Source organism: Tyto alba, unplaced genomic scaffold (assembly GCF_018691265.1).
Source record: "Tyto alba isolate M040663 unplaced genomic scaffold, T.alba_DEE_v4.0 Super-Scaffold_27, whole genome shotgun sequence".
In the NCBI taxonomy this organism is placed as follows: domain Eukaryota; kingdom Metazoa; phylum Chordata; class Aves; order Strigiformes; family Tytonidae; genus Tyto; species Tyto alba.
In genome coordinates, this window is record NW_024881301.1 from 2887205 (window position 1) to 2915159 (window position 27955).

The 27955-nt window shown below is 40.1% G+C and overlaps 1 protein-coding gene across 14 annotated transcripts in view; it reads right to left on the reverse strand.

Annotated features, from left to right (window-relative positions):
* Window positions 1–27955, reverse strand: part of DTNA (dystrobrevin alpha) — a 235224-nt gene that overhangs the window by 60317 nt on the left and 146952 nt on the right. For all 14 annotated transcript variants that reach the window (XM_042797867.1, XM_042797868.1, XM_033001162.2 and 11 more), the window contains 3 exons: window positions 10372–10585; window positions 3232–3317; window positions 1544–1698 (listed from right to left, as the gene is read on the reverse strand). In XM_042797867.1, coding sequence (XP_042653801.1) covers window positions 1544–1698; window positions 3232–3317; window positions 10372–10585 — 455 coding nt within the window. The remainder of the gene's footprint in view (window positions 1–1543; window positions 1699–3231; window positions 3318–10371; window positions 10586–27955) is intronic.

Below are 27955 nucleotides of genomic sequence, written 5' to 3' on the forward strand. Positions count from 1 at the left end.
AGAATTACATAAAGTGAATTTAAGTGAAATGTTAGACTAGATTTACAAGAGTACTTGTCTGCCTAAGATACAAACCTGCAGCTTTGTGAATCTGCTGTGTACCTACATCAGTCAGAACTAACTCTCATTAGCTTTGAGTGGAGATTGTGAACTAAACCTGCCTGTTCAGAGACTTTGTTTTTTAAGGTACCTTAGCGCATCTGGTCCACTCATTTGGATGCAATGTCAATGAAAGTGCCATTTTTGATGGCTGCTGAGATAGAAAATGAGGCCTGAATGACATTGTTTTGAGAAAACAAATTGCTTTGTACACCTTTAATAATATCATGTCCAACATGCAAAGCTTGAATGCCCTGTTGCCATGCAAGAGCACTCTTATTATTTTAACACAAAACTACTAAAGTCACTTCACTATGTAAATTCTTCAACATAAGATGAAGTGCTCTCTTAAGACTCCCCCTGTGAGACTACGCATATGCAAACATTACCATTTAAAATGATTTGGGAGATGATTCAATAAATGAAATTCAACAATGCCTTTCAGTTGACTGAAGTGTCTATTGATTAGGGATGAAACTGAGGGAAAACAAAAAATGAGTCTCTATTTTGCCTGAAAATGACACTATTCCTGTTCCATTCAACTTATTTGTTCAACAGTACTCAGTGAGTGAACAGAAGGATAAAGAGAAAAAAAATACCACTTTATTTCTAACATTTCCCCAGTTTCAGCACCTTCCCTTTCTTTATATTTATGGAATTATACAGTGTGATGTGTGGCAAGAGCCAGAGGAATTATCCCTTTCTCCATTGGAGAAGTGGAAAACCAGCCCCAATTATGGGATCTTTTGAAGTGCTAGGTATTTATTAGCGGCAGCCAATGTACTGTACTCAGTGCACCTACAGAGTCTGGTGAGTTGTGGAAAAATCTCATAGTTTCTGTAGGATCAGTACAGTGCTTTCCTGACCCTATCTCACTGATGGTATCTGCAGGAGACTAGGGATTTTCTAATAACCAATTTCAATAAAGGTTCAAGGCAATTCTCTTCTCACTCGTAAACTTCTCCTGTGCGTACAACATCACTTGGAAAACACGTAGTTTGATTTTTCACTGGGATTTGAGCTCTATATGGAGAAGTTAAAGTCTCATATATGCTTATAGCAAAACCAACTAACTGGAGTGGAGGATTGCATGTCTTTGGGTAATTGTATCACCTAAATGTAAGTGTCTAACGTAGGTGCTTAAATTAGGAAGTTAGGCTCCTCAGGTTCACTAATTTAGGAACATGTAAGTTAAGATCCTGATCTGAATCATTTTTTGACTAAGCTTCTCTCTCCTCTGTGGTTATATATGGGAATCTATAAAGACTAGTTTCCTATTTTAGGCATGTAACCTATGTGCCAGAAATCAGTGAAATAGACCTCCAATTTACCCAGCCATTCTTTTCCTGGGTGAGTATGCACATGTGTGTAAGAAAGGAAGAAAGTCTTGGCCCGATGAGTGGTGATTGAGATCCTGTGTCTTGGATGCTCACTCTTTATTTACCTGTTGTGAGAAACAGGATTTTGCTGATTGCTCAGTATAACCAAATGAAGGTCCTTCGAAAACAGCTGTGGGCAGCTTGAGAACTTCCCGCAGAAACATGTCGTATCTGCCATAAACCATCACTCCACTGGAGTCAGAAATCATTGAGAAAATATCTGAGGGGGGGAAAGAAAATAAAAGGACACAGCAACTTCAGTGAGAGCTACAGATTTGCTCTGAATTCAGTATCATCAGATTTGAAGTGCTAAACAACATGTTCTGCTTATGGAAGCCTCCACTATTACTGCATCTTTAATTATAACCCCTCTCAATAGAGAACAAATAGAATGATTTACATATAAAAATGTAGCAGATTTTGATATTAAAATATTTCTGCTTTTTTGTTCATTGTGTGTGGTCATTTTTTTAAGCGAAGTCTGATGCATGGCATGAGGCAGTAATTTAATCGGATAAGAAGGATCTAATTTGACAAGATACGCAACATCAGCTTTTTGCTTACTGCCAGCTTACCACGTCAAATCTAAATCTTGACAATGAGTTCATTAAGTCAATTGTTATTGTTTTGGACACACAAAACACTGAAGGTCTTTCAAATGCATTACTTTGGACTCTTCTCCCTTTTTTGCCTTTTTGTTCATGTATAAAAATATCACAGTTTTATTGTTGCAGGGATGCATGTTTCTCAGCCTTTACTTTTCCTGTTGTTGAAAATTATCCTAAGCTTAGCAGGGGATGATAGATTAAGGAACATTTATAATTTTTCAGGCTGTCACGTCAGCTGCTTCATTTCCAGGAACCTGGAAAGGAATTTCTGACAACAGGACCCTGGGACTGCTGACCCGAAAAATCATTGTACTCCAGCCTTCTGCTGGATGGACCCTGCTCCTCTTCTTAAAGCAGCCTAGGGAACAAACAGTGTTCAATATATAATTTATATTCAATCTGTATTTGAGTTTCTACATAGAAATAGTATATTAAAAAATGGCATCAAATCTGGAAGACTAAATGACCACCTGGGATTTCTACTTGTCTACTCTAATCCACAACAATTTGCAAACTGAATTTTCTCTGGCTGTGGTAGAAGACTCAGAGCAAACTGAAGGTTGACATTACTCCTTTGGTCAAAAAATTTGGAAAATGGTGTTCTGGACCTGAACTACAGACATCATAGCACTAAACAGAAAGTCACTGCAGCTACAAGTAAACGATGCCTTGGCTATTGGGAGCTGGAAATAAATACTGAGAAATGAGAAATCTGTTCTCCAAAATAGATGGAATTGTTATGTGCCCTATGGGAAGAAATATAAATACTGCATAAATATATTGTACTTCTAAGTGTGAAATGAGAGAGATGTTATTAAAAAAAAGTCTGGAGAAATTTCTAAGTGATGCTTCATGACATTGAACATTTGAGGCATTTATCTGTACTCTGAATTCAATCATCCCTGCCCCCCCCCCCCCCAAATCCATCAATCAGAACCTCAGTATATGCCATTTGGCTTCAAAAATATCAAGTCTGGTGTGATGTTTAGTCAAAAATTTAGCAGGCTTTTCTTGGATATATATATAGTGCAAACCCCAAATCCAGCCACAGAACTAATCCTAATTCCCTCTTTTCCTACTTGTATTGTTATCTCTCCAACTACAACAATGATTAACAGGTAAAAAGTGTCACCCAAAAGACTTACATCTTAATTTGTCCATGATCTTTCCTCCACAAAGAGTTGCCAAGGCCATTTTGACAGCAAAAACGGAAATTTTACCATGTCCTTCCCTGTTCAAAAGTAGAAAGTAGACATATTTTAATGTCCATTTTATAATACGTACCTCTTTGCATTTAACATGTATATCATTGAAATGACATACTGTAGTGCACTCTATGTGGATTGACATACAAAGAAATAAGACCTTTAAAACAAAGTTTGTTTTGTGGGAATATTCATCAGTACATTATTCTGTAAAGACCTCAGAACAGCTTTAGTTTGTATATGAAGCTTAGTGTATAGTGAGATAAACAGCATTAAACTGTTTATCTCACTATACACTAAGGTGATTATTGTTACTGCTATTTGTGCTACAGTAGCACTGGAAGGCACCTATCACACCCATGGTCTCCCTATCCTAAGTGCACTGTGCATCTTCCGTCCCTAGAAGATTGCAAATAAGTGCAAAAATCAACAATGGGAACAAATCCGTAAAAGCAGAAAGGGATCACATGATTGCACAAGCTGCGTATTGTACCTGTTAATAAGTCCTGACAATTGCCTTTTAAATGATGCACACGACTCCCATGAACCTTTAAGAAGGACTTTGCTGAAAAATGGGGAAAATACTTGCATCCAGAATGAGCAAAGGATATTTGCTGTGATATGTAGAAGAGTCTTGTCCCTGGTTTGTTCAAGTTGAGGCTATGACTGGCTCTCTATTTTCAACTTAAAATGCATAACGCTATTAAACCCCAAATGCACACCAGAGTATGCCTTGGGACAGAAAGACATAGTTTCTTCTGTAAATCCGGTCACTTTTGGGTAAAAAGAAAAGACTTTCTTCTCCCTGGACGGATCAGACCATATAGTGCACTCTCAGGATGCTGTGTTCACCTTTAGCACGTTGTCAACTCTTCCTTCAACTGCCTCCAAGCACGCAACGGCTTAACTTGATTGCTCCCCTTGCTGCCCTCCTTCTCCCTCTACACTCATGATGGTCCCCAATGATTACCTGCCATTATAGAAACCTATAATATTCAAATGCATGACTTCACACACTGCAAGGTGCTCTTAGCTCCTAAAAGACCTATCCCTCGAGTTCACGCAAAACTAGGTCCAGTGTCGACAGGAATGGCAGAACAAAAATGCTATAATGTTCAGTCCCTTCCCAAAGATGAGAATTAATATGTTCTTGTAAGTTCATCTGCTTTTTAATGTTCATTTTTTGGGCATCTCAATGCTGAAATGTGTTTCTTCTTGGAATTTTCAGAGTCCTACTATAAGGTATTAAGAGTTCTCAGTTGCACTGGAGCAACTTCTATCTGTTGTTCAAACTCCTTAGCATTACTTAATAGCTTCCCATATGCCTGTTTAATGATATCAGTGAGAACATGTTGTCATTATGCTTTAAAAAAGAGACAGTCAGCCTATATGTGTGAGCTTAGCAGAATGGCACCCATGTCTTCCTCTAAATCCTACTGACAGGGCTAACGATGGGACCAGATAATAAAGTTTTGTGTCATTTTTTGGAAGTGGAATTTCTGTGACCTTCAGTCTTTATCAGAAAACATTAAATTTATAAGAGATTTCCTGTTAAAATGTATAATTATGTCTTACATGAGATAGTCAACGGCACTGGCAATAGCAATATATAGAAATGTAGCTATTCGTCAATATTTTTGAAATTACTCTGTTGATTATCATTCATAATTCTAATGAATAAAATTGTATCTGATCACAACTAAAAGAAAAACTGATTCTGGAAATGCACAGAGACTGTGACTATGTCTCTCTGCTAACTCCAAACCTGACTAATGCAGTAAGATATACATATATAGTAGACATGAATGGTATACACATATCAGTACATTAAAGTATGCTACATGCTTCACTGCTACATTCATTAAGTCACTCAGACTTTGGAAAATGAGTCAGTTCCCTAAGGTTGGCTAGCTAATAATCTTTAAAATTCGGTGCATTGGATTTAGTGTACATCAGGGTAACCCATGATTCTCAATATTAATTCTAAATATTCTTTACACTCATTTAAAATTCTTTTTGACAGAAAATCAATTAGAGATACAGACAACAAGAAATAAATTCACTACTTCAGTATTTAAGAAATAAATCTTTACTATGTTTTTTAATGCTGGCTTTCATGCACAATTTCTTGTTCATTACATTGTGTTCTCTTTGAGTGGCTCCATAAGATTAAAATCACAATATAGTAATTTCCAGTCTTCTGTATTTCCATCCTTCATTGACTGGGTTCTAATTTGTGTAAACCAGGACCTAGTATTGCTATGGCTGAGAATTTGGTCATTTTATATTCTTTTTGTGTGTGCTACCCTTTAGACCTTTGGGCATTTTTCTGCACTGTTTCATCATGAGGTTTTCACCTGCCTTTAAAAGAGTTACTATACTTAGGGAAAATAAATGCTAAGTGGAGGCAATGGTGTTATTAAGAAGCAATGGAAGAATTAGAAGAAAAACTAAAGCCCATGTGGAAGTGCTTCAGATTTAGATCATATTTCCCAGAAGGTTTAGTTACATTGACTAACAGGATTATATTCTTGAATGGCAGACACATATCAACTCGCCTTCAGCTTTCCACCCCAGAGCCATTGGCTTTTCCCATACTCCAACAGTTATGGAACAGAAGATCAGAAAAAAAAAAGATTTCATTTATCTCTTCAATCTCTCCTTCTGAGTTGATTAGTTTTGACATTGTATTTTGTATTGGTCATCTGTATTCATAAAAACATCATTAGAGCCAGTATAAATTCAATTTACCCTACAAATTTTCCCTCTGCGTGTGTGTGTGTGCGCGCACATACACACACATGCATATATGAATATATATGACTGATGAGCAGATAGGATAATGGGGCCTAAGACTCGCCACTATCATTTAGATCCAGAAGTGCCCTAAGCTATGTCTAAGCACTACAGATGCCCTTGACTGGCAGCAGTGGGGCCTCACAGTGCTTCCTGCATAAAAGCAAATGCTGAAGCAGTGGCTCACAGCAGCATGAAGATCTCTACTGAAGTCAGTGCTCCCTGAAATAAGCTTTAGGTTGGCTAATGCAGAGAGATATAAATTTTACTAGTGGAAATAGGAGAGGACAGAAAATATTTTGATTTATATAGCACCTCTCTTACTGAGCTTATTCTTCAGATCCCTACAGAAAAGCACCAGAAGCATAAATGACAGCAAAAGCAAACCTTGAAGCTAACGTGCACTTAGCAACAACACAGGATGGAATACTTAGGAAAGGGAATGATGGCCAGGGCTTAAGGTTATTTCCTGCTGCTTTGGGAAAAAAGGGCAAAAAAAAAAAATATACATGCTTTTAGACACTAGAGCAGAGAAGAAGGTTTCTTCTTCAAATGCGTGGCTGCAGAGAGAGACAGCCTCTCCCCGGAGCAGGGAAGCCCCATGGACTGCCCGATATAAACCCCAGACCACAGAAGGCAAAGGCCAGCTCTAGGGCCTGAATGTGCCTTGCGGGTCAGCGAGGAGAGCAGTACCAAATGGACAACACTGACACTTGTCAGGATCTCTAGCAATAGTCCTTCTGAGACAGACATATGGTGGGGAAAGCTATAAAGAAATAGGATCACATCTTTAGAAATAGCAAATGTGTCCCATGAAATGGACATTGAGAAAATACATTTTTTCTCATTAACTAGGCATGAAGTGGTGGTCCTCAGTGCTATCCCCCCAAAAGTAATGATTTTTTTTCGGTTACTTGTGGGCCTCCTACTGACCATCTCACTCAGGGCAGACAATTCTGAAATGTCATGAGGCTGTAATCACAAATTCCCATTTTCACAAACAGGTTTCAGAGTGGAAATTTTATTGGAATCAGTCAAAATTCTTTCATTTAAGACAGCAAAATGCATAATGACCAAATCTCTGAAATGCATTTTTTGCTGGACTTCCTTCGTAAAAGCTAGCTGGCCTGCGTGGCTTTCAATGATTAGCAAAGGTGGGGAAGAGAGGGAATTAAACACTTCACAGCTCTGAATAGACGGATGAGCAAGAAGCTATATTTCCAAAACAGATACCGAACATCTTTATGTATTGAACTCATGATTCAAATGATTAAACAAAGGCCTGAGTATTTCCTCTTTTCTTTGTAGAAGTCAAGCCCCTCCAGCCAGATTGGGTCTGTTTCAGAGCCCAGAGCTCACAGCTCCATTCGTAGGACAGGTATGTCAAGGGACAGAGAAAAACCAGCTGTTTCATTGTCAGTTAAACTTTTCAACAGGAGTAGCTATATTGCAATACTGAGTCAGTGCTGAAGATGATCTAGCACAGAATATTTTCCAGTCTGTATAAAAAGAGTCTTTTTGGGAACGGCTCAATTGAACAAGGCTGATGTTCCACCCAGCTGCCTAGGCTTTGACACCGGCCTGGGATGAATTTTTCAGAGAGGTTTGAACGTGTCATCTTTTCACACAGTACTTGCGTGCCAGTGACGGAAGTAGGCTGTTATTTCATAAAGCCAGTTAATCACCTTAGACCCTGAAGCAAAAACTATTGCCCAATTTTAAAGTGCAGTTAAAAACACAGACATGGTTTTGTCCAGATTTTTTAAAGTCTGACCACCTCATTCTGCTCTGTGGTTTTGGTCTGTTGGGGTCCTCTACCATGCGATGCTGACTTTCATACACTGATGGCAAATTAATTGGATCAGCATTTCTGTTTGTGAATTTTGATTTTGTTGACTTGCAGTTTTATAAGGTTGCACTTTAGTTTTGGTTTAGTGTGAAGGAGCATCATGCTCAGAGTAATGTGAAATCTTACACACTGTAATTTTTCCCCACTTTTTCCTCCCTTCAGGCTTGAGCAACAGGGAAATATAATTATCTGTAGGCCTAGTGAATCCCTGAGGTTGTGAAAAAATCACAAAAAAATTGGGATGAAAGCTCAACACAGGCAGTGGGCAAGCTGGCTGTCGTGGTTTGAACCCGGTCAGCAGCCAAACACCACATGCCACAGCATTGCACCGTGGTTCCTCTTAAGTTTTGCTAGCCAGGTTCTAGCTCCTGAGAAAACCCACCCGGTTTTCAGCAAGCTATATACAAAGGAAGAAGCCCTGTTCAAAGCCTGCAGGAACTACAACCAACATGGTACACATGGGGCAGTATATATTAACTAGAACTAAATAAATGAGACAGTGGCAGGCTTATTAGGTTTTATATCAACTTGTCCCTTCTGGTCCTTTCACGTATGTTAAGTTGCAGACTTCATTTCTCCACTCTGTCTTTGCATTTCAAATGGGACACGAGAAACCACACAACCTTCTCTGGACCTGCACACAGCGCAGCAGGAGCAGCCATCGCGCTGCGTAGCCACAAACACCAAAAACACTCATGATCACTTCGAATAGCCTTCTCATTCATACTGAAGAGCTATTTGGTTTTGATCTACTGTTTTGGTCTTGGAAAGCTGTTCTGGATTTGTTAAGGTTTTGGGTTTTTTTCCATTGTTGTCTGCATTCATAGAATCAAATGTGATCATATTAACATTCACTAATAAACATAAAAAATAACTCCTCAGTAGCCACTTAGAAATTTGGATAGCATTTCTGCAAGCCAACTACTGCCTTAAAACACAAGGCTATGAAATAGAGGAGTGAACCCAGATCAAAGATAACAGGATTATTTTAAGGGTGACTGTCTTGATTTTAGTATGATTCATGTACATAGTAAACCTCCTTTTTTCATCAGAGAAGACTGCAGGGAATTTAGTTTAACTGCCCAGTTTCTATAAATGGGGGGAGAGTGAGAAAAGGACTTCATCCTGCCTCACAGTTACATCCCTCTTCCCCCTATAGGCAAATTCCTCTCCTTCATTTTGTTGCAAGTAGCCTTGATGTCTAGCGGAGATCTTTAGCCCTTTACAGTGAGCTACAAAACAAGCACGTTATCGCAGGTCTTGCCTCCACAGTCCCGGGTCTTCCCCTGTGTTTACCAGCTGGGAAGCAGTTTGTTTGCAGCATGCAGCAATGCATGCATCTGGCCATTTTCACCATCCTTCAGTGCTCATGACACAGATACAGTGGTATAAAATAAAATGCCTGTTCTTCCTTCTTTTATTGCCCTTGAGTGGAGAAAAATATTCCTACTGGCTATGGTTTCACAACGGATTGGCTTCTTTTTCTTCCCATCGGAGGGGCTGGAGGGGAGGTTGGGTGCAGCCCTGTCATGTGGAACATCTACTTTTTCTCCCCGTTGCCATGGTGACTGAGCCACCAGCTGGCCTGGCTCCGAAAGGTGTTCGATGACACCCAGCACCGGGGCCCTCAAGCAAGAGGATGGAAAAGAGAGAGAGGGGCAGCATCCTTATTTTAAAGTGTTATGGCCAATGTTTTCAGCCGGTGAATATTCAAAATATAAGCCATAAAGAGGCAATAGGTCATCTGTATCTGTCAAGACTTATCCACTGTTCTCCAATAATTTGTTTTCTAGGACCGCGAATGTACAGGTTGATGACTATGCATTCAGAAACTGTAATATGTATACACAGAACACTCGTTAAGGTAAACAGCATGCTCTGTCTCAAACTTGGTGGGTTTTTTTGCAATATGGGTTTCATGCAGTTATAAACAACATGAATTTCATCACCTCCAGGTCTTTATCCTATTTCTGTCATGGTCTCAAAACCACGCTGCACTGGCATGAGCCAGAAGAAAAAATTGCTTACAGCTGCAAGAACTTGCAGGAAAATGAGCTCTTTCAAAATAATGAGCTATTAACCCATGTCACTGCTGCAGAGGCATTGCAGTGGTGTCAGCCACTGGTGTGTCAATAAGTAACAAGGCAAATTAGAAGTGGATGTAAATTTGTCTCTGTAGATAATTCTTTGGTATAAACTGGAACGGGACTGAGTACCAGGATGAAAACACAGTCGTGCTGAATTTGGCTCCACAGAAAGGAAAGCAGAGGTCCTTAATTTAGGTTCTCTCCCTAGTTAGCACTATTAACATGCTCATTATTTGGGTCACAATTTAGCTCGTTCAATTGTTTTCCAAAGATATTTCTGAGCAAGTAAAATCCTGTCCCAGGACAGGAGAGGAGGGAAGCACACGTGGCTAAGAAAGGCAGACTTACGGATCAAAGGCTGCCAGCAAGAAGTTGAGCAGTAAGCTGATGGATTGCTCCACGTTGATCTGGTGGGTCGTCGGCATCCGTTTGTTGAGCTGGTAGAAGATAGTTGAGATCACAGCTTCCAGGCGAGCCACGTTCAGTTCCATGTTGGGATCCAGGTTGTTCAGTGCGTTCTCCCGCAAGGCTTCTATCACGTTCCAGATGTCCACCAAGTGCACTAGGGGACAGGACAGAAAGAGTCGGTGGGCACACGCGCTCCTGAAAGCAACTGAGATAAAAAGTCACCTCATCCCACAGGGTGGGGAATAACACAATCACAGAGGACACGCTTCATGAATAGTTAAACGAATGAATATATTTTCCATCACTGAGAATCGAACTTGGTCGAGGAATGAGCAAATAAAATTCAAATCTGTTGATAAGCAAACAATATATTGGTATTATTAGTTGTAATGCATACAACTTCAGCTTGGGAAATCACTCCTCATTGTATAAAGTATCCAATGAAAAATCTGTATTTTACAGTAATCGTTGGAAGGTAAACATATGCTAATTGTTTTCTGAACCATGCCTCTATGAATACCCATTCAGAAATTACTCTTAGATATTAATTTGCATAGCAGATGGGCCTTTCAGAAGATCCTACGAATATTAAGTGCTTAACACATACTGACACTTTGAAAATCCTTTTCAGCAATTTGTATGGAAAGCAAAATATTTTACAGAAACAGAACTGTAATTGAGTCAGGGTAGACAAGCTACATTTAGACAAAGAACACGTAATAAAGTGATCACAAAGTCTTATTGCCAAAGGATTTGTTAAATCTTTCTCTTGGTAAAGTCCCCATCCAAGCCGAATTTGATGGGGGATGTTTTAACCTACAAGGACAGCTTAAAGGACAATCTCTGCTCATCCTTCATATTGTACCCAAACAGAAATCTTGTTTACATAGCACTGTTATTGTGGCAGTATGATCAGCTTGCCACAGACTGGCATTTCCAGAAGCGGTGGACCATGACAAAAATAAAAAACCCTCTATCATTCATTCAGAATTTGGATTTAGTTCAAACCTGAACTCAAAGAATCATCCCTTTTTTTATCTTATCTACTGTCCTACTAAACTGTCAATAAGAAACAAATTATGAGGTTCAGGATGCAAATTCTATTTTTTTTTTTTTTTTTAACCAAAGAAACTACTGTATAGTTCTTATTACTTAGCATGGTGATATGTCTTATGACATACCAAGAGCCATCTGTGTGTGGAAGGACATGCATTTTTTTGGTGGATAAATTTAATTCTAATCCTCATAATTATATTTTAACTTGCTTGTTTGTTTTGCAGGTGCTGTCTCAGACTGCAATGTGACAAGATAGTCCGATGGCAGGGAAATGTAAGCTGATACTAGATAGACAAATGAAACCAGATATACTGTCATTTTACTTAGTCTAGAATTTTTTCCTGTGATTGGTTCTTTTCTTCTACCTCAGGGAAAAAACATCCCTAATGCCCTGCTACCACATGTGTAAGCCCAGGGAGGAAGATGCACCATACAGGTGAGCAGCAACCGCAGCAGCAACTATTTCAGGCACTAGAAAAGGCACTTTTCCACTTTTTCTTGCTGTTTCCTAGCAAGTCATTGGGAAAAACTGGAAGGTGCAGTTCCATCATGACATATAAGACTTCAGACCAAGCAGATGAAGGAGAAGGTGTTTCCACCAGCAGTTGCACCAGGCTGACTCCTGGGTGCGAGGATATGTGTGCAAACTGCTAAACCCAAACGGTAGCTACACTAACAAGATAACGTGAGAAATTACCAGACATAACAAAGCAAAATGGGAGTAATGCATATGCAGGTGGCTAGTCTTGACTTGAGGCTACACTAACAAGATAGCAACCCAGGAAACAGCACAAACTGGGCTACCAGTTTAACAGCTCTGCTGACTGAGGCAGAAATTACTAGGGCAACGTTATCGCAAATACTGAATAAGGATGTAAAATCAGCAACATTGGAGCTAGTAGGTAAAGAACAAACGGACAGGCTGTTTATCTGGGAGTGCATGAGCATGATAGAGGAAAAAGCATGGGAGTGGAAAAGGGGAACATAAAGGGTAACAAATCACATCATCTGAGCTGCTTGGGGGCACCTCTCAAGCAGTCCTGCACCGGATCAGAAAGGAGGAACAAACACAGCAATCTGACCATGTGTGTATCTAGCTTACTTCTGCAGTCACAGGGAACTGCAAAGGTTTCCCCAGCACTGATAAAAAGACATCCTGAGAGGATGAACCAGGCGTCCAGACTCCCTAACAGAGAGAATTTAATTTCATGCAGCAATTTAACTTTCATTGCTATAGCCTAGTAGTGGAAAACTCTTGAATAAGAGACTGTGGAGGAAAACAGCTGGCACAAAGAATGAAGCTAAAATGGGGGTTGGTGCCTTTATTCTTCACGTGATCCAGTACTGACACTATGTGGCTGTCAGATTTGATTCTATTTTTTTTTCTTTTCTCACTGATATTATATTTTTCATAACATAGCCATATCCAGAGTTAGTTTTGATGATGGTCCTGGGAAGGGAAATATCCAGAGGCTAGTAGACGTGGGACTAATAATATCAGTACACTAACACATCTGAGAGAAAAATATTGGTTTTAGTGTTAACTCTAACCTAAAAGCCTCATAAGCTATCCTGATATTCATTGGTATGCCAGAAAGGTAGAGCACAAGACTAAGAAAATGACTTATTGGAAATTACATAGCAGTAACAGTCCCACACCCACCATAAAATATTAGTCTCAAGGAACTGCTGTGCATTTGTACCATAAGTAATTTTACTTGGGCTTTTTTTTTTCTTTTTTTTCAGAAACATCTTGGTTCCACTTGAAGATGAATAAACAACAATCTTACTGCATTATTTTATTCTGCATTTTATTAATGAAGTTCAAATCTCTCTACAGAGGCTGGAAAGTAATACTTCCTGGAGGAGGAAATGGAAGCTGGACAAGAGCCAGACATTTAACAAGATCTACTAATTTTGAAAATATCGGCTGAAATGTCCAGCTCAAAATCACAAGGAGAGTTTGTTAAGACTGCTGTATAGAGGACTGAAGTCTCTGGCCTTTACTCAAGTCAGTTGTTACGGACAAGAATTCACCCACCTAAATTTAAATGTAAAAAATTAGGTGTCTACTGTCAGCTGGTGATCAAGGTTCCCTCTAATGTCAGTGAAAGAAAAATGCACCTTAAAGCAGCTGTTTCGAGACAGGTGGGATGAGCAGTGCTTTGGAAGTGCCCGTATTTCTTCACTGACAAAGCTTAAAGCGACAAGTTTGCAGGAGACATGTAACCTCACAGCTGGTAAAGTTAACCAGGACAAATCCTGCACCTTGCTCTTTAAACATTTAAAAAAAAAAAAAAAAAAGTCTTTTCTGTTCTGACTATTACATGTCCTAGAATCATTCAGGTTTTATACAAAATATGAGTAATAAATACTTTAATCTGTATGAACAGCTATCAGATGCTGTCTCGAGGGTAGTGCCCTACTGATGACTTTGAATCCTATTTTTTTAAGTTTACTCACATAGTAAACGGACTCTTACATATTATATCATGCTGACAAGTCAACATATCAATCAACATTGGGAAAAGGCAGAGTAAAACACAGGCCTCTGCAAACTCTATTCATTCGTACTATTAGAATTTCTGTCTACAGCTAATATATCTGTAGTCTTTTCAACGTAATAACAGAATGTCAACCTTGCAAACTTTGCATATGCTTACATATCCTCTCATTTTATTTTTTACCCTCTCTGCTACCCATTTTCTACAATACCAGCTATGCCCATATTTATTTATCCATTCTTGAGATTGTTTTAATCTCACTGAAGAAGGCCTATCTCCTTACTTTGTTTGCACATGTAGTGCAATGAAACCCAAATCTGATTTCTGCGTATCACTAAGATGCTAGCAAGATGAGTTTGCAGTGTAACAAATGGGCTTACAGATGAAGGAGGGCTTTCTCTCTCCTAAAATCTCCCTTAAATTCCCTCAATAAAGTAAACTCCACAAGTTTGTTTTTAACTTCTCCTTGCTGTTGCTGCTTTTGTTGCCTTACCCACATTTCCATCTGAAAAGGGAATTATCCCTCAACGTGAGAAGTATGCCCTTTCTGAAACTGATCTGTAAAACTACAGAAATCTGTCAGTTGTTTCTTCAGTGTCAGCACATGATCACTGGGCAGGAGAAGTAAAAGCTGCTTGTATCTAGCAACTGGGTGGTACAAGGCAATCCAAAATCCAAAATCTTAGGCAATCTTTATGGATCCTTCAGAAATGCCCCTCACTCTGTACAGCTATCCAGGTGTAGATCTTCCTCATTTGCCTGATGTCTGAAAAAAATGTAGCTGATTTCCACAAGCAATTGCTAGACTATACATTTCCCTCTAGATTTTCTGTTAAGTGATTTCTGAAGTCACAGCTAAGCTAAACATCTGCATTATTAGATCTTCTATGGCAAACACTGTCTGCTAATTTAATTTTTATGAGATTAAGTAACATTTAAATACTGTCATAGAGGGTTTCATATTGGAGCACGTTCTGTAACAGATAGTGATTAGTGAATGTAAATAAAGTTCAGTATCCGGACAGAAGTGGGACGACGCAGATGAGCAGCATTACAGATGGCTGCCATTCATTCCACAGCAATCGTTACCAAAAATGCATACTTTGAGGAGACCCTGGCTGAACTGCAGAGAATTAAGAGTAATGCATGAAAATATACTCCAAATAACAAATGTTATTTCCTTCAGTGGACTCCTTCAGCTGTTAAAACAACATTTGGAGAGTGCCTGTTGCCAGCACATTGTAACTGAATTGATCAGTCTCTCTCTGAAGGATGTAAGGGTGAATGAAAGATGGCTGGCTCACTTTGAAAAGAGCTCTGTATTTTCCTCAAACTCAAAATTTTTCAGACATCTTTGGAGTTTCACATCCTGCCCTTCTGCCTTTACCTGTGTTCAGAACATCTTTTCCTATTGCCACTTACTACTTTGATGATGAGAAAGAGTAATTTGTAGTTACAGTGCAGAATTCCATCACCTACAACTCTGTCAACAGGTTAATTGGTGGAAGAGGTATACATTTGGAGAAAGCAGAATTTAGGAAAAAATTATGTTGCTTACTATAAACACATATGTCAATTTTATTGATCTTGATCCTCCCTCTTTTCTTCAAGTGTTTTTTGCAGTCTCTTCTTTATCAGAAAACAAATATACTTTTATATTTGGATTACTTCAAACAGAAGTTGTCAAGAAATTCTGTTGCCCTAAGCAAGCAGGAAAAAGAAAACTGTATTGGAAGTTTACCTTCTAAGTAGTAAAAAAAAAAAAAAAAATTAAAACTAGTTTGTGTGCTTAAGCTTTCTTACCACTAAATGGATCTACTTATGCAAAAAACCTCATTTGTTCTATTGCAGTTTTTGTATTCCGCCTGAACCATGAACTCTACAATGTTACCTTTCCATTTATTACTAAACGAACATGGAACAGGAGGCTACATTTAATCAAACAAGGGGAGTGACTGAATTAGGGATTTAATAATCAATTCAAATTTACTTAACATACAGTAGGCCTAACTAAATCTAGGTTAAACATGCCCAATTGATAGTTAGGACAGAAATCCTCCATGATAGATTTTCCTTTGTTGGTGAATACAGGAAAAACTTTTAAAGAAGTATTAATTTAAATTATTTCCAAAATTTTACTATAGCTTTCGTTAAGATTTTAGTCCCGCAAAGCTCCTACAGACATGCTTGAGTTTAAACATACTAGTACTGTCATTTGAAATCAATGGCACTTGGATGCATGTCAGGTATTTCAGGTGGATTTCATTAAAAGGGAAAGATTTATGCTTCCTTGTCTGACAATCCTAAAAATATTATAAAACATTTTAGATGATTCTTCTTTTTTTGATTAGAATCTATGAACCCATCACAAATCAGGGTGTTGGAGCCATTTGTCATCGTCATTGCTATGAAGCCCTGGGAAGTCACTCATACTTTCTGTTTGACTCCCTCTCTCCTGCTGCCGGGTGGGTAACGGAGGGCTGAGCGAGGCGTGTTTTCCCTCTAAACTACACTTGTTTGTGGCCAAGCTGCCCCTCAAACCAGTCAGCTGTAGCATGATCACCATAAGCTTTATCTGCCCATCCCACCACTATGCAGATTGATGCACCAGCTACAACGGCTTGCAGCCTTTTATGCCTTCTGGGTGCCAAATTACATTAAAAAGAAAATGCACCAGGGTGTTACTTCTGCTCAGAGCTAAAATGAGGCACCCAACCCTTTGGCTGAGTACGGCTGGTGACAGCGGTCACCCTACACGGCCCGGCACACTCAGGCTACTCGTTGCCCAAATATCTGAACCTGCTTTCAGTCTGTACCTGGAAATGTCCTGTACGTTCCTACTCCTGCTCCCTTGCCTCTCGGGCTCCTCGTTTACCTCGCCGACGTCTGCTGCCAGACGCCGTTCATGCAGCCTGGTGACTCCCAGCATAGCTGGGCACCCGCTGGGCAGCCGATCCAACGAGCTTGGGGTGTGCTGGGCCACCTCTGAATGCTCTGCAGGCCATCAACAGCTCTTGGGCTGGTCACCACTGTTTTCCAAAAGCAAGACTGGTGGGCTTCTAGCTTGTCACAGCACATATTTGAACGTGTTAACGTCAAAATGTATTTCACTGCATCTTCTTGCTATTTCACTCGATTTCTAGGTTTTGTCGATGCAATGATTGGCGAGAAAATACTGCAAGCTTAAAAAAAAAAAATTACCACGATATTCAGAATATTTACTGCCATGTTATTCTGATCCCAGAATGCTTTAATTTTTAGAGATGAGTGTATTAGACCCATACAATACTATGAAAAATTGTAAGAGGATGATATATTGATAACCGAGAGTAACCAGACAACCTCTCCTTCTTCACAGAAATCGAAGTCTTGACAGAGACTGCCCACCTGGAATTGGATTTGGCAAGGCTTACTGGTAAGTTTTGTCTTCAGGACAAAGGCCCCTGCAACAAATGGGACAGTCTGGAGCAAGGAAGACAACCTCAGTGGAGAAGGATCCGGTTAAATGGACTGGCATAATCAAGTCCATAGGACCTGGTGGGGAGTGCACCCACGAGTGCTGAGGGAGCTGGCTTATGTCAGTGTGAGGCCACTTGATTGTCTTTGAAAGGTTGTGGCAACTGGGGGAGGTTCCTGAGGGCTGTGAGAAAACCAGTGTTGTTCCTGTTCCCAAAAAAGAGCAAGAAGAAGGATCCAGTGAACTAAAACCTCAACTCAGTCCCTGGAAAGGGGATGGAGCGCATCCTTCTAGAAGCCATTTCCAAGCATATCAAGGACAAGAAGGTGATTGGAAGCAGTCAGCATGGATTTATGACCGAAAAATCATGCTTGACCAACCTCTTCGCCTTCTGTAATGAAATGACTAGCTCACGGGACAAGGGAGGAGAGTAGTGGATGTTCTTTATTTTGACTTTAGCAAGGCTTTCAACACTGCATCCCATAATATCCTCACTGGCAACCTAAGTGCGGGCTGCATAAGTGGTCAGTGAGGTGGACTGAAAACTGGATGGATAGATTAGCTGATAATCTTGTCATCAGTGGCATCAAATCCAGTTGGAGGCCAGTCACTAGTGGTATACCCCCAGGCTTGCTACTGGGGCCAAAACTGTTTAACACCTTAATTAATGATACAAAACCGGGAAGAATGACTGATAGACCAGAGGGCTGAGCTGCCATTCAGAGGGACTTCAGCAGGCTGGAGAAATACGCAAACAGGAACTTCATGAAGTGCAACCAATGGAAATACAAAGTCCTGAACGTGGAAAGGAATAACCCCACGTACCAGCAGAGGCTGGGTGCAGACCAGCAATAAACCTTTTCAGCAAAGGCAGCCAACGTCCTCCTGGGTTGCACTGGGCAGGGTGCTGCCAGCAGCTGGAGGGAGGTGATCCTTCCCCTCTGCTCAACACTGGGGACACATCTGCAGTGCTGGGTTCAAAGCCCAGCAAAGGGCCCTGAAGGGGATGAAGGGACTGGTGCAAGCATGACATGGGGAGAGGCTGAGAGAGCTGGGACTGTTCAGCTAGGAGGACAAAAGGCTCAGGGAGACTTCTATGTGTGTATAAACACCTGATGCAAGGGAGTAAAGAAGATGGAGCCTGACACTTCTCAGGGAAACGATAGTGAAAGCACAGAAGGCATGGGCACAAATTAAAATATGGGCAATCATTTAAACAGAAGAAAAAAAATTTCCATGTGAAGTTTGTCAAACACTTGACAGGTTGCCCAGAGAGGCTGTGGAGTCTCTATCCTTGGAGATACTCAAAGCCAAACTGGACACAGCCCTGAGCAACCTGTTCCAGCTGACCCTGCTCTCTCTCTCGGCCCCTGCAAACCCCAGTGATTCTGTGATATCCTTGTCTAGTCATTAACTTATACCGCAAAAACATATAATGACTCTTACTGGAGAGGAATCAGTGTTGCACCACTGATATTTCTCTAAAGCCATTGATCAAGTAAGCTGTGCTCCAAGCCCCTTTTCTGACAAATGCAACGAACAAAAAACCAGAGCTCACTCCGAGGCCCCTTGAGAAAGAGTCCTCTGTATCCGCAAGAGGTATTGTGTGAGGTGTACAGGGGGCTTTCACAGCACTCTGTGTACTCAAAACACCCCCTCAAGCTTTCCTTTAAATGCAAAGGGATCTCAGAGGGAGGTCTTGTTTTTATTTAGTCCCCTGTCAGCTGCATGCATTCCCCCTCCTTCTCCTCACCTCTTTGCCTGTGCCGTGAAAGTGCAGGTGTGTGGTCCACACCAGCTCAGCGGGAAGCTGGAGTTGGGCTGCCCACTTTTACCTGCCCACCCCAGTGGCAGATACCCAGGGTGAGGAGGAGTGCCTGGCTGAGGAACTGAACACTCACACCAGCCAACGGAAACATTTTTCTTCTGAACTACTGTGCCCGTGGAGTAAACCGGCTGCGTTTGGACTCGCTGAATTCATGCAGACCGCCTGCCCACGGGATACCACGCGGGACAAGCGATCTCCCAGGCATCAGGAGCTGGGTTCTCTGGGCACGGGCTGGCCAGCTGCACGCTGCACGCACAGGAGACATTTCTGAGTGGCTGCTGGGTGTCTGGAACCCTGCAGGACATGATGTGTGCAACTGAGGCACTGAAAATTGTGGGGAAAAGTTTTAAAGGTTCTCCTGTCAGCACACCTGGGCTTGCATTCTTGTACCCTCACCTACTGTTCTGCCCAGAAGGAAAAATGAGTTATTCTAACTAAAGACCACTACAGCACATTAAACAAATGTGGTCTGTTAGAAGTGTCTATCAACTTGGCCAAGTTGAAGAATAACCATTAGCCTAGTAACACGCTGAAATGTGGTCTTTTTCCTTTTAATATGGTACCTGACAAATCCACCGAGATGTAAAGATATGTAAAGTTCTCCAGTAAAATCCTTCTTTTTTACATTAATTTAATTGACAATAAAACTTCCTTCTCCTCCTGCTGTCAATTCCTGCCTATTCCATCTCACCTATATTTAACTGAAGCCTGAAGGGCGCTCTGTGGGTGGCAGAACAGGCCATCAGTCTCCCCAGGAGCAACACTAATGACAGCTGGTTCTGCAAAAGGCAATGGTGGGCGATGCCCCCCACAGTGCTGGGCTGGGAAACTGTTGTCACCTGCTTGTCACCCAGATGCTGGGAAAGTATTTCCTTCTTTTTAAACACACTTTGAAAACTTTTATTCAAAATGTTGAATGAAGTATGACATATATAAAATAAAACAACAAAAAAATCTGACTCTAAGCTTCTTAATATTTTGATGACAACCAGGAAAGACCGCTCAATTAAAACTCTACACTGTTGCTAATAAGTTGCATATCTTAAGTCCATTGATTATATATAATTTTCCTGTTTTAAGACTTGAACATATTTCGGAATTAAAGTCTGATGTATAAATAGCAGACCTGTCGCTACCTGTATTCCACAGCCAGAAACTTTATAAATTCCCCGCCCAGACAGACAATTGCATTCCTAGATTATGCATGTCTATTATTCTTGTTATCCCACCATAATATTATTATAATGAGAAAGGCTTTATCTGAGGCATTGTGTGATCAGGCCTCAATCTGACTAATTAGTTCCTTCAAATGAGTTTTGCAAATGTCAGCTTTAAATTAGCCACAGAATTCATGGGGACATGAGGTAACAAAACTTGGTCAGTAAATACGCATGATACACAACGGCTTTCTCATTTATCTTAAAATAAGGTCAATTCGCTTTACATCTGACTTTAAATTTCAATTAGTAAGATTACAGCATTTCAAGTTTTTAATTAAATATAACTCTTCTGTATTATATTACAGAAACCAATACATTAGAAAAAAGCTTCTGCACTCCCCAAAGGTGGCAAAAGTCTCCAAGGCCGAGTGAAACTGTATCTGGAGTTGATTTTCAAAGTACTGTCTTTGTTATAGATCTGGTGACAGAAACTGAATTATGGAGACTTTCAAAAAAATGTTTTGAGAGAAAAGAAATAGCCATATTCTAGACCTCCTATTTAGCAGATGAAACCAGAAGTTCAGAAATGACTGAACATATGAGAAGAAAACCATAATTTTAGAGCCTGGCACTGTGTGTAACAACTCAAGACAAACCAACTTCTCAAAACCAGGCGGGACATGGTGCACAAACCTTCTGGTAGCCGCATTCCTGACCACAGGATGGCACTACGGGGTATATTTTTGTAAAGGCAGCACACATTTGCTATAATATTTTAACTCTCTACTGGCACAACGTCAAGTGAGCTAACACAAATCAAAGGCCGTGCAACCCCACTGCTGTCTCCAGAAAATGGCCTTGTCTATGTATTTAGTTGAATCAAGACTATGTGCTTGGAGATTTGGCGGTGTGGATGTCCTATACAGGCAATCACACGTGATAGGCAGACGATGTCAAGCCCATGAGCTGGAAAGGGCAGAATGTCTTCATGTTGGATGTCCTTATTATAGTGATACAATCTCCTCCAGAAGTATGTTTCTTCAAATGCCAAGTCTGACTAATACTACATCTTTCTATCTTAAATAACTTCAGGTTTCTTCCTTTGATACAAATGCTGACAGCTCCCTCTATCCCCTCTAAAAAACTCCCCGTGCCATGAGAGGACTACAGCTTGCTTTGGCATTGTTACTAGCAAAAAGCAAGTGTAAAATGAACGTTAACAAATTGGGTTATTCACATTTTTCATTAATTTTGAAGCAGTATATGTTAACAGCTCTAAGGATACAGGCTATTATCCCCAATCTCATATTAACGGCTGTTTTCTTTAAAAAATATCTTGTGATGACAAGAGAATATGTAATTTAACAGTTCTTTATAACAATTTCTTCCCTCAGGGCTATAGAAAACAAGTTGAGATTACATCGTCAACCTTTAAGGTTCACAAAGGTCAATGAAAAAGAATGAGCACCTATTATACAGTTAGAACTGCTTGAAGATGAAACCCCTCCTTGACCCATCTCCTGTTTTTCAGATCTGATCCATTCTTATTTTGTCTTGTGCAATTTCTTTTTTTTTTTTTTTTTTTAATCATTCAGGTTTGGTAAGACTGTGAACAGTAACACAAGGTACAGAATACTAATGAAACGTGAATTGTATATTTCCCTGAATATAAAAGATGCAATATTTTACATATATGCACATTCTTAAGCTGATCCTTATTCTATTATTTTAAATAATTTCTTATATAATGTGGACAGAGTTTGGCTCATAACATTTTCATCTTTTAAAAATAATTAGAGAAACACTTAAGCTGAACTTAATGCTTGGGTAAACTGCCTGATACCAGAATTGCATTTTTCACCCACAGAACAGAAGAGACATACTAAAGAGTGATGGCATATGCTTCTCTCTTCTGAAGAGTTTGGGTAAGTTCAGAGGGTTTCTGGGACAAAATTCCAGTATCAACCTCAGCTGTTAAGAGCAAGAGCATTGCTATGAAGAAGGACATTAATGTGACACACAGGACTTTGGTGAAAAAGCATCTTATTCCTGAAGTCATCAGGACAGTCCAGACTCTAATATTACCTAACCTTTTGCTGAGATTGGTAATGGAGTTGCTAAGTACTGCCACAAGTTCAAGCTTTCACAGGAATTTAAATACCTGTAACATTTGAAAACAACAATATTTATTTGCCCAAAAATCTTTTGGGATTCAAGCTATAATCAACTTTGAGATAGGGAGAGATGGATCCTGGTATCTAGAAGATCCATTTTTTTGGTAGCAAATTAATTTGAGTAGGCAATATCTCATTCTGAGAAGCTGTAGAGAATATTTGAGTAACCTCTGGCTTTGTGTTCACACAATCTTTCCACATTTGCCCTCTTGCCACTGCTCATATTCAAAGCAACGTCTCCTGCAAGAGCCGCTCAGTGCTCCAGTTCCCTGGCTGATTTGCTCAGTAACCAGAACTCCAGTATCAGGAGGCAATTACAGTGGTTCCCATTGCAGCAATTTGCAATATCACGCACTAAAACTTCGCATATCTTAAGAAACAGGTATGAGGAATAGGCCAAGAAAAGCTGAAAAGCTCCAGTTGACACAAACATAGCTCAACAATCAGCAACAGTGAGAAAGGAAACAAGAGTGCAGAATGTGAAATGACAGATAAATGGGATTTAGGTGAAGTCTCACCCATCTATCCTTCCTGCTCTGTGTGACAGCAGCTCTTTAATGATATTGTCAGGGCCCCTAGATGGAGTAAGAGTTTCAACGTACACGGCCACTTATCTGTCATCCTTTATTTTACACATGCAATAAAGATATCCTGCAAATCTAAGACAAAGTAAGTTTCAAGGCAAAATATAGATGAATGAAATGTGGAAAATTAAACAGGGAAGATCAGCACCTTTACAAGAGATGCAGTATGATACTACTGTTGGCTTCATTTATCAGAAATTGAGTTCAACCTCCTCAAACAATATACACCAAGAGACTGATTCATTCCTTTCTTCGTGCCATAGTAATGTCAGTGAGTTCGACAGAGTTACTTTCAATTTATTTTCTGTCAGGAAAGTAGACATCCATCTATCCATCCACATGGACTGAAGAAAAGGCTAAGCATACACAGTGCTCCTCCTGGAATTAGTCCACACTTTGCTCAATAAAGGGACAAAGACTCCTTGCAAACACCCAGCCAGAAATCCATTGCGGCCAACAACAATATCACAGGTATAATTCTGTCTGAATTCAGCCTAGGAATGCCTTAATTCAGCACAAGGAAAACTGCTCTGTAAAGCCATTGTATATCACAAACATTAACGCCAGGAAGCTGAATGTTCATTGTGTGGAGTCCCAGAACTGTATTAATAACAACGCACACTGAGGACATTATATTGTGCGGTCTCTTCACACTTACAAAAGCAGGAAATTATTTTTATGGCCAACATCTTCTGTTCTCACAATTTGTCCTAGCATACCAGATATATGCTGTATGAAAAGTTCCACTAAGACTTACAGAAAATAATACGAGGTGCAGCTGGTGCATAAAAATACGAGCTAATGGTTAAACTAAAGCTTCTCTTAGAACATGTGGGGTGTTAGGACATTGATCAATATTGTTAGAGGTACACAAATGTTGACATTCGATGTAACTCTGAAAATAAATGAACATGGGAAAAAAAAAACTCTTTGGGAAATACAAGAGAGAATTATAGTAGAAATTATGTCATGTCCAACACTCTGACTTTCCTTCTGTGGTCTATTTGCTGTCCTCACCCTAAAGAAGCCCATAATTGCTGAGAACATTCACCACAGACACACAGTGTCCCTGCTGGCTCCACAGTGGGTTTATTTGTAAAAGTTACTGGAGGTGGAAGCTGAAAGGGAACGAGAAAGGGCTGGAGACAGATCAGACTGCCTACGTGAGGCTGTGATGGAGATCACTGTTCAGGCAGGAAGATTGTGCAGACTGGGTGTTTAAGGTGGAGGAAAGCTGTGTAGTGCCTACTCATTCTCCAGAGCTGAGTGACAGCATAAAAATGAGGACAGGGCAAAAAAACCTCAACAAAAATCCCAACTCAGCAGATTCAATGGAGAAGGACAGGTGGAACGCAATGCTATGACACAGATGGGGCAAAATGCTGCAGCTTATCTTCTCAGGGAAACAATTTTCTGCAAGGACATAAAAACTGCCCTTTACTCTCTGCAGAAAACAAAAACATGTATGGACTAAGCTCGTGTATGAGTCCTCAAGACTTATTGAGTCCAGAATAGAGAGGCAGGGCTGGTTCAAGATAATGGACTGAAGCTACCTAAGAAAAAAGGACGGTGATCATCAAACTCACTTGTATCTGCTCCCAAGGATGGCTTCTTACTTTTTTTCCCCCTTGTCACATAAAAATGTTGTCACATGGCAAAAAACTAAGAGAATGACCAACTCTCCTGGTTTCAGCTGGGACAGAGTTAATTTTTCCTCTTAGTAGCTAGAATAGTGCTGTGTTTTGGATTCAGTATGGGACTTGGTATGAGAAGAATGCTGATAATACACTGATGTTTTCAATTGTTGCTCAGAGATCAAGGACTCTCCAACTCCCCGTGTCCTGCCTGTGCGCAGGTGCACAAGAAACTGGGAGGGAGCACGGCCAGAGCACTGGGGTTAAATTATCCAATGACATATTGCATACCATGTAACTTCATGCTCAGTACATACAGGAGGGTTGGCCGGGAAGGAGTGGGGTTCTCTCTTGCTTCTGGGATTGCGACTGTGGGATCCTGGCATTTCAGGATTGCTAGCCGGGTCCGGGCTGGGTATCAGTTGGTGGGTGGTGAGCAATGACACTGTGCATTACCCATCTGTACTTTCTAGTATTGTTATTTTCTTTCCCTATTTTATTTCAATTATTAAACTGCTTTAATCTCAAGCTATGAGTCTCCCTTTACCACTCCAATTCTCTCCCCCATCCCCTGGGCAAGGGGAGGGTGAGCGAGTGAGCGGCTGTGTGATGTTTGGTGGCTGGCCGAGTTTAAACCGCAACACCAATGTGAGACAGGCATTAAGTCCCACTGCTTAATGCATGCTGGCACATTATGGAGGTGCTACAAGACATCAGGACAGACCCAGCAAAATACCAAAACGGGACAGACGAGAACGGCCCAGGGAAAGGGAACAAAGGCTCAAGCATAACAGACGGTTTGCCTGAAGGTGCTTGGAGCCAAGGGAATAACAGGAAAGCAGAGAGCAGCCAAGAGAGTGAGGGTTGCAGAGAAGTCAGATGTAAGACAAATGCCACAGATAATGACATGAAACTGAAGAAGGGACAGGGAAATGATGAAGAAGACTTAAAAACACAGCTACAGTTTGAGGGGCAAAACAAGAGGGTGAAAGAAGACAAAGCTTTCATGTGAAGAAGCGGCATCCCTCAGAAGATACTGTGACCCTGTGATCACCAAGGTATCACTTTGTTTCCATGAGATTGTATTTCTGCATATATTTGCAATTTTTAGACTATCTAGAAGAGTACTAAGCTAATAATAATTTATTTTCTTTTGTTTGAAGTGTTCATTAGGAGGACCAATGTGAAATAAGATGCAGAAACTTTCTGGTTTTGGGTAACTAATCCTAAGCCTGCCAGACAAAGGTGACTGATGCCTGTTACCAGCAGCAGATGTTCAGAGACATCAGTGGGGAATTAAACAGACTGTCCAAGTTTAAACCTGCATCAGAAAAGCCATCAGCAAAAGCACAGTGAGTGACAGTTTTCACAGAGTTCAGGAAGTCAGAAAGAAGAGATTTTCAGCTATGCTCCAATTACAAAAGCTGTCTGCATCAAGGCAGGGCTGAGCCACTGTGTAGCAGAGGGCAGCATGTAGATATACTTGGGACATGGCCTAGTCTATGTGTCTGTCAACTTCTGACTCAAAGGAAGTCAATTCAGGTATTTTCCTCTGCAAAGGACAAAGCAATATTAGCTGACAATCTTCTGCAACCCAGTTTTTAACAGAAGTCACTTGGAATCATGGGTATGTTCGAAAAATCAATCTCTAAGCAAATGAAAATGTTAGAGTTTAAGATATATATCCTCATTTGATTCACTCTTTGACATTAAAATGAATTCGAAATATCTACTGATAGTTCTTGTATCGGTCTTGTAAGAGACAGAATTGCTATGAGACAGTGGTGGCCTTTAAGAGCAAATACTCAGGGACATCTGAGATACCACAACCCTTTTATGTAATAACAGCACACTTCATGCTAACATTGAAGAAAAGGCTGAATAGCAGTTCCTCAATGAATATGCCAAATTTACAGGTTATATGTCAGCTCTCTAACAGCTATTATGATCTGTCAAGTATATTAATAAACTTTTAAAGTTAAAAGGAAAAGAAAAGAAAATCTGAATCCATTTTCAGGGTATTGTGCTGTGAGTGAACACTTGCAGACTAAAATTGTTATGAGGGATTTGTCTGCAGGGAATATGCTAAATCAAGCCCTTTTGAACTTTTGATTAAATAATTGATGCATAATGCAGAATGTATAATATATGCATCCCTTCCCCATAGTTGCTTAGAAACCCATATGGAACGGTACTAGAAGTTCCAGGAGCATTTAGTCTCTAAGTCACTGGTAAAGACAAAGGAACAAAAAAGTTTTTAAAATCATTAACTCATCTTTGTTTCCATTATTCAAGTACTGCAGGATACCAGAATTAGTAACTTACACAATGGTATCATGACTTTTATAATATAGAGTGCTTTTTCTTTTTTTAAAGCTATACCTCTTGGAGCCATATGAATAATGTAATTCACTATGAGGCTCAGCTTCTGTTAAAATAGAAAACAAAGAACACAACTAATATTTCCAGCCTCTATCTTTGTGTGACAACAAGCACTTCACAGAATATCCAAGATGGTCAACAGAGAAGAATGAAAATAAGAATCCAAAATAAAGGTGGTGGTGGTGTTTTTGGTTTTTGTTTGTTTGTTTTTTTTTTCCCCTGCAAATTATAGGATTTTTAACCAAATCTCATAGAAGACTGATCACTGAAGGTTTAGAAGAATATGAGACTGCCATGATCACAAATTCAAGAGGCAGGCTGTTTTCCCAGGAAATAATGTTTCAAATTGCAGCCAAGCAGACCTTTTGCTCTTCTTGAGTAGGCAACATTGCTTGCCATTCAGTTTGATTGCTCTGTGACCCAGCTTGAATCTATCTTGCACTTTATTGCTTCCAAGATGGAATGAAAAACATGATAAAAACCAACAGTGAGAACAGAGCACTAACCATGGAAACCTACACCGATGAAGGATTAAGTTATTTAATTTAAACAATTCTGTAATCGTGATAATTTGGTGGCTGTTTCTGATGGTTATCCTGACAAAAAAAGAATGGGGGCCGAGCACAAAATTGCACAGGCTATACAGTCCTTGAGAAGTAAAAGGCAGGATATTGAGAATTAATGCCTCCTGCTACGGCAGGGATCTTCATGGGATTCTTGCACACCAAATAAATACTTGCTGAGT